This window comes from Colossoma macropomum, unplaced genomic scaffold (assembly GCF_904425465.1).
Source record: "Colossoma macropomum unplaced genomic scaffold, Colossoma_macropomum, whole genome shotgun sequence".
Lineage (NCBI taxonomy): Eukaryota > Metazoa > Chordata > Actinopteri > Characiformes > Serrasalmidae > Colossoma > Colossoma macropomum.
Genome location: NW_023494800.1, coordinates 7296201 through 7307736, shown reverse-complemented (window position 1 = coordinate 7307736; position 11536 = coordinate 7296201). Strand labels below are relative to the sequence as shown.

General features: G+C 35.9%; 1 protein-coding gene and 1 non-coding gene across 2 annotated transcripts in view; one reads left to right on the top strand and one right to left on the bottom strand.

The window, feature by feature from the left end:
• The first annotated feature begins 375 nt into the window (after nt 1–375).
• Nucleotides 376–11536, top strand: part of LOC118820491 (drebrin-like protein A) — an 18823-nt gene continuing 7662 nt past the window's right edge. The window contains exons 1-3 of the mRNA XM_036588850.1: nt 376–585; nt 9054–9109; nt 9945–10057. Of these exons, the coding sequence (XP_036444743.1) occupies nt 491–585; nt 9054–9109; nt 9945–10057 (264 nt within the window). The 5' untranslated portion in view covers nt 376–490. The remainder of the gene's footprint in view (nt 586–9053; nt 9110–9944; nt 10058–11536) is intronic.
• trnam-cau lies at nt 2243–2314 on the bottom strand. Its single transcript has one exon. It is a non-coding gene; the product is annotated as a tRNA-Met (tRNA).

Genomic DNA, 11536 nt, shown 5'->3' with positions numbered 1-11536 from the left:
ATATAGTGTTTGTGCTTCCTAGGAAGTTTTGAAATTGGAATAAAACATAACTTATTACCTAAATCCAGCCAACAAGTGAGAAAAGTGAGAACTTCATTCTCAACTTATAATATTTCAGTTCAACCACTGACCCTGTGTTTCATCTCAGGCTACAATCGGTAGCTAAAGCAGATCAGAAATGCAAAATATTCACAAAAAGAGGAAAGAGGAGGGATCAGAGGCTGACCTTTTAAACTCCAGAGAGCAATTTTTATCTCCAATCGGTGGGAGTGGCTTCATAAGCCCCTCAACTTCCTGAGAGTTTGGATACAATTCACAAATGCCTGCTATTTTAATCACAGGAAGCGTGGAGCTTTGCTTTATTCAGGTCTGAGTCCATGACTTTACATGCTAACGGTCACTTAAGTAGCCTAAACTGGGCTGGGATAAAACTTTTTAAAGCTATTTTTCTTAATTTTCCAACAGAAGACAGTTTGAATTCAGCATCACCATGAAGTCGAGTAAGGATATTAATCTGGACACCTACAACTTATCTCTGATAACGGCTAAAGAAGATGTGCTGAACCCACGAACATCCACAAACTGGTATGAGAAACTGGTTCTCTTTTGGTAACTGTGTGTATATATATATAAGCCAAAAACAAATTACTGGGAGGAAAGTGAGTTTTGGGTATGTTTTCAATGCCTATTTAGTAGAGAAACACTGACTGCATTACCTGACCAATTACTTTAAATTGTAATTCCATTGCATTACATGATTGCATGAGTAGTATATGCCTGTAATCACAACCAAGGCCACAATGAGTACTCAGCACATCCCAAAGACAGGGAAATAATGAATCTCTATAACAAGAACTATAATATATGAAAGTAATATTAAATAGATTTGAGTAAAGTTGAAAAGCAGAGGATTGATCTCCTTAGCAGATGTCTTTACATTGTCAAACACAAGTACATGAAGCTTGTGTTTCTGAATGTTGAATTGAGCTTTTACCTTTGTTTATAAAAAACTTACTTGTTATAGATCATAGTTTTATAATGAATGCTGAGTTATTGTTTACAACCTTGAATTGTTAGGGTTATATAATTTGTGAGAATGAGGAGAGGGATAAGTGTGTAGATCATGTGTAATAAAATTGTCAAAAATATAAGAAGCCATCACTTTAATTTTTGATAGTAGAATAGAAATTGTAGAATAAAATGTGAAATAGAATAAAAATACTCATTCTGGTATCTGATATATGGCCATGTATGCACATATATCAAAAAGGTCATACATGTATTTCAAAATGTACATACATGTTTTATACATATGTATAAGTATCAAATATTGGACTATATATGGATCATATATATGTATCTGATAGGTGGGTAAACACATATATGCCTAATATATCGAACACATATCGCTGTTGTCCGAAGAAAACCTCATATCTCCAAAATGGTAACTTTACAGCAGAAGGAAAAAAACTACTTTACTTTTAATGTAAGTCAATGAAACCAGACTTTTTTCCAAGTCATTTTTGGTCATTTCTTTTGGCCCATTCTTCATGCAAATTTACACACAATGTAAAGGCCAACAGGTATTTTCAAATTATGTCAAAAACTGAAAAACCTCAAAAATGGAGACACGAGGTTTTCTCCCGACAACAGTGATATACTGTCTGTCTGATACAAACACTAAAAGATTTGTTAAACCAAAAAATCAAAATGAAACACACCAGCAACATGCATGCAATAAAAAAAACTTATGTAACATGCAGCTAGCATATATATGTAATACCATCCATATGGGAATAATGTTTTCTATCATGTATTGTTAGATATATGTTACACTTATATGTTTATATATGTTGATATATGGCTGAAATACATGTCCCATGTCTAAAATGGCTTGTTTCAAATAAGTTTGCATGTCATATATATTCCCTATGGGACTAATATAAAGTTGGATTAAGGGACATCGGATTAATGGACCTCCATATATGCTAATATATGTCATATATTTGAACTCCTTTATTGCTATATATCAGATTTCCATATGGGTACACTATAACTGAAAGACTGTCATGTTCCTGAATGTTGGGTTTATACCTATACACATTCAATACAATTATAGCATTTATTATATTACTAAAACCACATTTAAAAGGCTTAATTAAAAGCAGAGGGTGGTTATTTTAATGTAGGTATGGTCAGAAGATATAGCCTGAAGTGTCCAGCACAGAAAAATGAAAAACGTTAGCAGAGGATGGTTTCGATCCATCGACCTCTGGGTTATGGGCCCAGCACGCTTCCGCTGCGCCACTCTGCTCCATGGTGTAAACAAACAGACAATATGCCAGTTAATCTTGTACTCATCTGTACACATGTAGTTCTTCGGTTCAGTCTAAGGATTGTTTTTTATCGAGTATTATGATTATACTTTGGTTGTTATATAGTTGTATAAGCCAGTACTAATTCTAAAATAGCTCAGTTTTCGGTGAGCTAACTAGCAATTAGCTAGCTAGCTAATATAGAAGTGTATGAAATACTCTGAACAGAAGCCACTTAGCCAACAGTGCTGACCTAACGGTGTGGTACTTCTGGACGAAGCTGAAATCAGCGTCTTATTCGCCAGCTTCTTGTTCGGATTTTCCCGTTCCACCTTAAATGGTGCAGCAGTTAACGTACATTCTGGCGCCTCAGGTAGAGACATTTGAACAAGAAGCTGCCGAGCAGGGAGCCAACTTCAGCCTCGCTGTTATTGGTACTATCACCACCGAATAACACGCTAAACCAAACGCATCTTCATTAATGAGGCTTTAAAGGCAGTATTTTGCCTCGTTTTCTCACTTTCAGCAATTCCAGTTCCTTCACAGTGTGTCTGCCTCTAGAACTGAGTATAAACCTTTAGCTTTTAGCTTAGTCATCCAGTCTGACTGACTAGAAAAGTGGAGAAGCAGTTTTCTGTGTCTCTGTTTTTATCTGTCAGGATCCTTCATACAGTTTAAAACCCATAAAACTTAGGCTTTTAAACTACACTCTTAAAAATGGTTCTTCAAGGGTTCTTTGGAGATGGTTCTTTTTAGAACCGTGAGTTCTATATAGAACCGTTTCATGCTTAAATGGTTCTTTGCATGGTGAAATGGTTCTTCAGATTGATGGAGAGTGTGTTGTATGTGGTTCTATATAGAACCTTTTTGAAAATGGTTCTCTACAGCACCAAAAATAGATCTTCTCCTGTTACAAGCTTGACATTGTAACAACTGAAGAACCCTTTTGGCGCTAGAACCATGTACAACACATTTTCCATCATCCTGAAAACTTCACCATGCAAAGAAACATTTAAGCATGAAATGGTTCTGTAAAGAACTCATGGTTCAAATAGAACCTTTCCATTTACTAAATAACCTTTGAAGAACCATCTTTTTCTAAGTGTAGGTTTATCATTTTTTCTTTTGGCTGGTCTTTCATTAAGGGATGTTTGGTTTGCACACTTTTATTAAAGGAATTTGATCTGAATTTAAAGGTTAATTCTACTGATTTGTCTAAATTTCTGCATAATTAAATGGCTGAGATGTAAACAAAGTCACTCAGAGTGGTTTGGTGTGAAATGGTCTGTTCTAGAGAACCTTACAGAGTCAGAACTGTTCACAGTGGTGGTGATAGGAACCAGACTTCCGAAGTGTTTAGTATCTCTAAAAGTTCCCTCGCAGAAAGTTATTACACAACGAATACACTGCCTGATACCTGAGACATTAGTTTTGCAATATGATTAAGACCTGAAACATATTTCTAAAAGCCAAATAACTTTCTGTGACGGTATTTTTTAAGAGGCCTTAAACTCTTTAGACGTCTGGTTCCTATCACCACCACTGTGAACAATTCTGACTTGATAAGTTTCTCAAGAACAGCACGTTGGCCATCCAACCACTTTGAATTGCTTTGTTTACATTTGAACAAAGTAATCATGCAGAGATTTTAAAAAAACGGTGGAATTCCCCTTTAACTAAGAGTCATGACTAAAGTGGACAGACCGAGCTTTTCCTGTTTGTACTACAGGGCATTGTTGATTGTTGGAGAAAACACATTGAAAAGATGCTGCAAACGGAAGCGCATTTTAAAAGAAAGAATGTCGTTGCATGTCAACAAAACTCCCTGTATGCGTGTGTGTGTGTGTGTGTGTGTGTGCGTCTGTGTGTGTGTGTGAATGTGTGTTTCTCTGTGTGTGTGTGTGTGTGTGTGTGTGTGAGGGCACTTGTTTCCTTGTTTGGTCAGTGTGTAGAGAAGGGACAGGAAATGGTCCTAAGTGGTGTAATTTGTCCCCACCTCAATCATCTGTCTGTTTCTAACAAACTGTACTGCTGCTGTGCTGTTTCTTCTCTTACTGTAGAACAACACTGCATTAGCTCTCCTGAAAACCTCTACTTTAGGCACCAGATTTAAAAAGCTGCTGTCGCTGCTGTCGGACCAAAACCTCATATCTCCATTTTGTTTTTCAGTTTTTGACATAATTTGAAAACGTCTACTGTCCTTTATATTGTGTGTAAATTTCAAGATGAATAGACTAAAAGAAACGGCCCAGAGTTACCTGGAAATAAGTCTGGTTCCATTGACTTACATTAAAAGTAAAGTATGTTTTTTCCTTCTCCTGTAAAGTTACCATTTTGGAGATACAAGGTTTTGGTCCGACAGCAGCGCTATATATCTTGGTAAGGGAAAACATAAATGTAATAATAAATAAATAAAGTAAATAAATAGTAAAGATGTGTAATATTTTTCAATATAACACTATATTTTTGCTTATTCTTTCTCCTGACTCTTTCAATTTTAACAAAAAACTTACATAGTGCAGCTTTAAATAACATAGTATTCTTATAACACTGAGAAATAATAGATATACCAACTACATTTAAGATGTTTTCACATACTATGATATCATTGGTAAGTTAGCATTTATTTGCTATAAAAGAACACTAATATTAGAATAAATATAAATAATTATTTATGTAAGCTGAAGAGGAGATATTTTATAATGATTTGTAGAGTAAATGTATTGTGTTATGTACAGACTGACTTTGAAGACAGAAAAACATCACTGGCATTTTTGCCATGATTTTATCATCACTTTAATATCAAAATAATCAGAAAACAGACTCAAACCTGTCAATACAGAACATAAATTAAATGTAAATTTAATTTATTATGTATAATGTGATTATATCATTACATTTAAATAGTATAATGACAAAAATGATAATAATAATCTAGACTTCTAAGGGTTAAACATTAGTACTTCAGTCCAGTAGAGTAAATAAAGCATTATGGTTTGGCGCTGCTTGAACATTGTTTCTGAGTTTTGCATTGACAATAGTTTTGAGAATAATAACAGCCGGTAATCAGAAACAGTGTAAAAGGCCGGTGGTCTTTAGGGACAGAGCTGTATTCACTGCACAGCACAGTCAGCTCTCATTCCCCAATCTTCCTGTCTTTCTGTCTTCTGCCACCGCTCCCTCTCTTTCTGCATCTCCGGAGTGAGTGTCTTTGTTCTCATCTGTGCAGTTTCAGACTGTTTTCACAAATATTATGTGTTTCAGCCTCAACAGCTTTAATGCGAAAGTTCAGCGAACATTTTAACAGCCCCCTACCCCCCCTTACCCCAGACGTAGTTGATTAGCCAAGACATGTTTGGTGTCTGATGTTTGCTTTTTGGGTTTTGCACTCAAGCTATGTGGCTAACAAGTAATGGAAGCTTATAGCCACCAATTAGCATCATAAAATCTGCATGCCTTAATCATCACACATTAGCTTCAAGGCAGTGTTGGGTGATTGTGATAAACATTTTTCTGAATCTTTCACAGCATCACAGTATCAGTTTGTATTAAAAAGGTGATGAACTTATCGCTGCTGTTTGAACAAAACCTCATATCTCCAAAATGATAACTTTACAGGAGAAGGAAAAAACATACTTTGCATTTAATGTAAATCAATGGAACCAGACGTTTATCCAAGTAATTTTCAGCCATTTCTTTTGGGCCGTTCATCATGAAAATTATACACGGTGTAACGGGCAACAGATACTTTGAAATTATGTCAAAAACTGAAAAATGACAAAAATGGAGATACAAAGTTTTGTTCTGACAGCAGCGTTATGCTTCCTGAGTCCTACTACCCTCTATTAAAAGACAATATAACAAAAAATATAACATCGCAATACTTCAAGAAATGTTCACGATACACAATATCTCACAATATTTATTTGTTCAGGCATCTGATCAGTTGGAACAGAGAAAAAATAACTAGTAGTGCTACATTTTAAAAGTATTATCAAAAATTGTGAATACCATTATTTTTAATCTATATATGGCCTGTGGTTTTGCACTAAATCCAGTTAAACCTGGCTAGTTTTGCTCTCTTTATAATGAAATAGGCAGTTGGTCATTGTTCTACTAGTATCACGATATCCACAATATGCTCAGAAAACTTATTGTATTGTCTTGGGACATAATTTATCACAATAATGCCCAGATGGTTTCACACTGCCTTGTGTCTGCACTTCTGTCCTGAGTAATGTGCTGCTGTGTTGTGTTGTATCATGGGGCCTGAAGAACGACATTTCCTTCCATTGCATACAAGCTATGTTGAGGAATGACAATAAAGACCACTCGACTTGACACGTGACTTGAGATTGGACAGTTTTGTTCTCTTTTTTTCTTCATAAAAAATCCGGCTCAAGAGAATTTTATACAATAATGTAAATGTCAACCAGAAAGAAAGCATATTTCAAATCAATCTGGAGCACTACATAAACTTATAATATAATGATATATATGCAGTTGTACTATATGTATATTGTGAGTAAATAGCACAAAGGATTGAAAACAAATTGCTTGGCAACATCACTATTTCCTTGCCGTTATATTAGAATGCTCACTGTGTAGCAAGTATCATTTACCAAAATATCATTAAAGCTGGAAAGGAGTATCACAGTATGTTAATATCACAGTATAGTATAGACAAAGTATCGCCCAGCACTACCTCAAACCTTGTTAAGTAATCTCAAATAGACTTGCTAATGTGGTTTCTGGTGCTGTATGACACACTGTTATACATAAACATGGACAAAAAACACATAAGCAAGTCTATTTGAGATTATTTATTTAATTGTTTGAGGACAGTATACAACGATTTAAGCATACTGTTAGCACAATGCTAACCGGTATGGCATTCTCTTCCATTACTTCTTAGCAACATTAGCCTCGTAACTCCAGCGCAAAAATAAAGGAGCAAACTTCAGACACATGTCTTGGCTGACCCACTACATTTGGAAAACTGTGTACATTAGATTTTCACTTTAAGTGCTGCAGGGGATTAAAGGCCTATGTGACTATTCTGGTCTTTCTTAACTGATTATGAGAACACACGGACATATTTCAGCTAATCCACTGAGCGTGCTCCTGAGGTTATGTCAGCTAAACGTCTGGCTGGTGGGCTTTTGTAATCTTGATGAACTTTCTAGAGGGTTCATTCTCACAGCTGAATAGGTTGTAGTAGTTTACAGAATGGTGTGTTGGGTGTGAGCAGATTACAGAATACCCGGAGGAGGAGAGCAGCGCAATACGTGTTTACACACACACACACACACACACAGTTTATGCATTGTCAGTGTTATATATCATATGTATTACATTTTTGCAAGTATATGTAATAAAAGTAGGTCTCTTTTGTATGGTGACCGACAAGATCCAGCATACAGTACATTAAAAAACATGCTGCAAACTCATAAATGCGATGTAAATTCACAAAACACTTTAATCAAAATAACTACACCTGAACTACATTTCAAAAACTTGCTGCAAGTACAGAAAACACATGTACGTCATAACACAGCAGACAGGGTTCTGGAAGACTCTCAAAGGGAATGGAACATCTGTGATGGGAAATCACTGAGAGAAGTTAGTACACAGTTAAGAATAAAGGTTCTGTGCAGATACATTTTTTGGTTATTAAGGTACAAACAATGTAAATGTTCCCTCAAAGGTACATCAGTGGTTTTAAGGTCCAGTTGTGCACCTTAAATACGTTTTTCCAGGTGAAAAGTATGTATTTGTACCGTTTCATAACCGAGTGTTTTAAAACAGAACAATAAAATAAGAAGCCTGGAGACGAGACGGAGTGTGTGGAGTCAACACAACTTAGAAAATATAATTTGATAGTTATGTTCCCTGAGTAAAGGTATGAGATGTACACTTGAGTTTACCACCCCAGTGACAGTTACATACCTTTTTTTCTGAGAGTGTAAACCCACAAAGACAGTAAGTTCATGGTTAACTTGGCTGGCTGGTTAGCTATCTGACATATCTATACTACTGTAGTTACAGTAGTGATACCTGGCATTGCTATTTGAACTTTTGTAGTTACACTCTACAGCTAATTCCCATTAAGGAACAGTGATATTAGTTATTTTTTCAAATTAAAATTTCATTTACTGGTGAATGTTTATGCCGTACAGAAGGCAGCATAAAAAGTGGCTGACGGACAGATTTTAATTGGCCCGTGGCTTCTGTTTTACAGTGTGTTATAAGTGGCCTGCCAGACAGTACACTGCAGTTTTTCCTTTCACCTGATGGTGGCAGCAGCACTGTAAAATCACAGAGTTATGCGCGGTAACAAAGTAACCTAAAGTTTAAGAGCCTTTCTTCTCTGAATAAACTTGCCGCTACATTTACTGAACCAGATTCAGTCAAGACCACAGCCATAAAGTACAAACCTAACATTGAGAACCCGCGATTCTGGGCAAGATGGAAATTTGAATACTTTTTCATCGAGAACCAAAGCAAATGCATGTGCCTCATATTTCAAAAGACTGAAATGAATTCAATATTAGCTAAAGTTTCTGAAGTACTGTGATAAACGAACAGTCTTCAAGTTGATGTCGCGGTATGGCAGAGTGCAGTCTTGGTCCTGGTGTAACTGCAGCCCTACATTTCTGCACAGAAATAACTGCTGGTTGAATACAGAGTTTAAAGCTGCTGTTAATGTTTTGTCTCTCTTTGTGTTTCTGTTAACAGGGCACTGTTTGCTTATGATGGTGTGACAAACCGGCTCAAACTGGCAGACTCTGGTGGTAAGAAAATACACATGAGCACAAAAAGTGTTTGTGAGTGTGCGCACTATATATATATATATGGCCAAAAGTACGTATGTATGGACACCCCTCCTAATTATTCCAGCCACACTCATTGCTAACAGGTGTATAAAAGGTGTATATTTAAAAAAAAAAACGGCTCGTACTGAAAAGCCCAGAGACTTTAATTGTGGCACTGATATAGAATGCTACAAGTTCCCACAAGTTTGTTTATGAAATTCTGGCCCTGCAAGATCTGCCCTGGTCCGCCCCGGTAAGTGCTACTATTGTGAAATGAGCATATAAGAGCAACAACAGCTCAGCCACAAACTCCATATTAATGATCATGGTTTTGAAATGGGATATACACGTGTGATGGTCAGGGGTCCACATACTTTTGGCCACATTCTGCATGTTTAATCCTCTAGAGAACATACTTCCACACATTTTGATGCACAATTAGTGTTTATTTGCTGAATTTAACATATTGGAAAAAATAAAACACAAATGGTGGCCTGGCCTTTCACTTAGAAAATCAATATAACATAATTTAACAATGGCTGTTCAATCACTTGCATATGGCTGTATTTATCTTAATCTTATATAAAGTTTTTACTGGCCAAAACACACTTACTGTCTAGATGAATGGTTTGATACAGTTGGCTTAGGCACCTATGATTTTGGGGCAGTACTGCCAGTGTTAGCCAAAACACACAGCTTAGTTGTTTGTGTGTGTCATATCTTGACCCACCATACTGAGTAGCAATAAGCCATTCTTTTTAACTGTGATTAAATATATCCTCACTGTCCACACAATAACATTTGCCTTTTGCAGTGGGTGGTGTAACTGAACTGGTCAGTAAGCTCCACCCTAGACGGCCTCTCTACGGGCTCTGCAGAGTGGACCGGCCGAACACTGCCCAGACCCATATCGTCATGATTATCTGGGTAACTTACACAATCCGTCTGTACATTTATCCACAGAAATGTGCCAAATGTTCATGATTTCCTCTCTTCACGTATTGATTCCTGTAATTTCTCTTCATTTGGGACTTTGTTAATCAACCTCTGTCCCACCTGCAGCTGATTCACAATGCATTATCTCGTCCCCTTAGAATGATAAGGTTCTTTCTCCGTTCTGACCAGCTTTGAGATATTAAGCTTCAAAGATTTCGCATTTCAAATAGCAGAACTGATATGTGGAACACGTCTCTTTCACACATGAAAATAACAGACACCCTAAATGTATTATAAATGTATAATTTCATAATCCTATCAAATTTGTACATGAGTTTTTGGAACAGGTCCAATGTAGATAGAACCTTCTAATCCTAAGAATTCACTTTCTGTGTGGAATTATAAGGTTCTATCTGGCAAAATATGAAAAGAAGCAACAGTTTAACCTCATAAGTTGTTTTAAAACATAAAATACTTGTAACAGAGTGTCTACATGTATCAGAAAGTTATTTAATGCTTTCTTTTACCTTTTTAGGACATTTATTTTTATTACTTCATTATTTTTATGTTTTATATTTAATTATTTTTAACATTTCTTTATTGTTTTTTGCTTGTTTTTTTATTATTGCTTTATTGTTGGACAAATCATCTTTTTTTATTCAAAAAAGAACTGCAGATTAAGTATAAAGGTTAGTGCTAAATGTTTTGTCCAGTGCAGAGGTCAGTTTTAGGTAGGAGCCATTAGTTTAAGTTTCCTTTAGATTAGACAGCAACCAGCTACTGTAATAAACTGTCCCAGCAACTACATGTGGCAGGTCAGTGTAAAGGCAGTGTGAGGTTTTGTTTTATATAAGAAATGTGACTCTAATGCACCAAAATGTCTTATTTTGGGAGAAAGAAGAAAAAGAAAAGATGGATGAATAAATGAAATGAATGTTTATGTTGTAATTAAGACCCTATCAATTCAGATGTTTACTATTTAATTACCTTTAAGTCTTAATATTTATAAAATTTAAGACAATAAGAGTTTTTAAAGAACTGCAGGAAGACAGGCAGAGTTTCAGCAACTTGTTTTCATGTTTCGTAAAGTTTTAGAAACTTTTCCCGCAGTCACTGAGCGGTGCAGCAACCTGACAAAGAAGCAGAACCTGATTGGTCCTCTTGAATGTATTCAAGTGCTGATTGGCTCACAGATAGAACTTTATAGAACTAAGTTAGAGTTTGACTTTGGAGACAGAACCTTTTTGTTTTCTATGTAAAGAGTCCAAAAACGCATATAACTTTAAAAATAATACCTCACATAATGTTAGGAAGTTGTCACAGAATAAGAATAATGTGAATAACTCAATTTTGTCACCTTATAATTCCAAGCGGACGATCTAAGCTTCTGAATGGTACCAGAAAATGGCAAAGTATCTCTCTCGTCCAGGCCTCCCATCACTGGTTACCAGTCCAGTACAAAACACAATT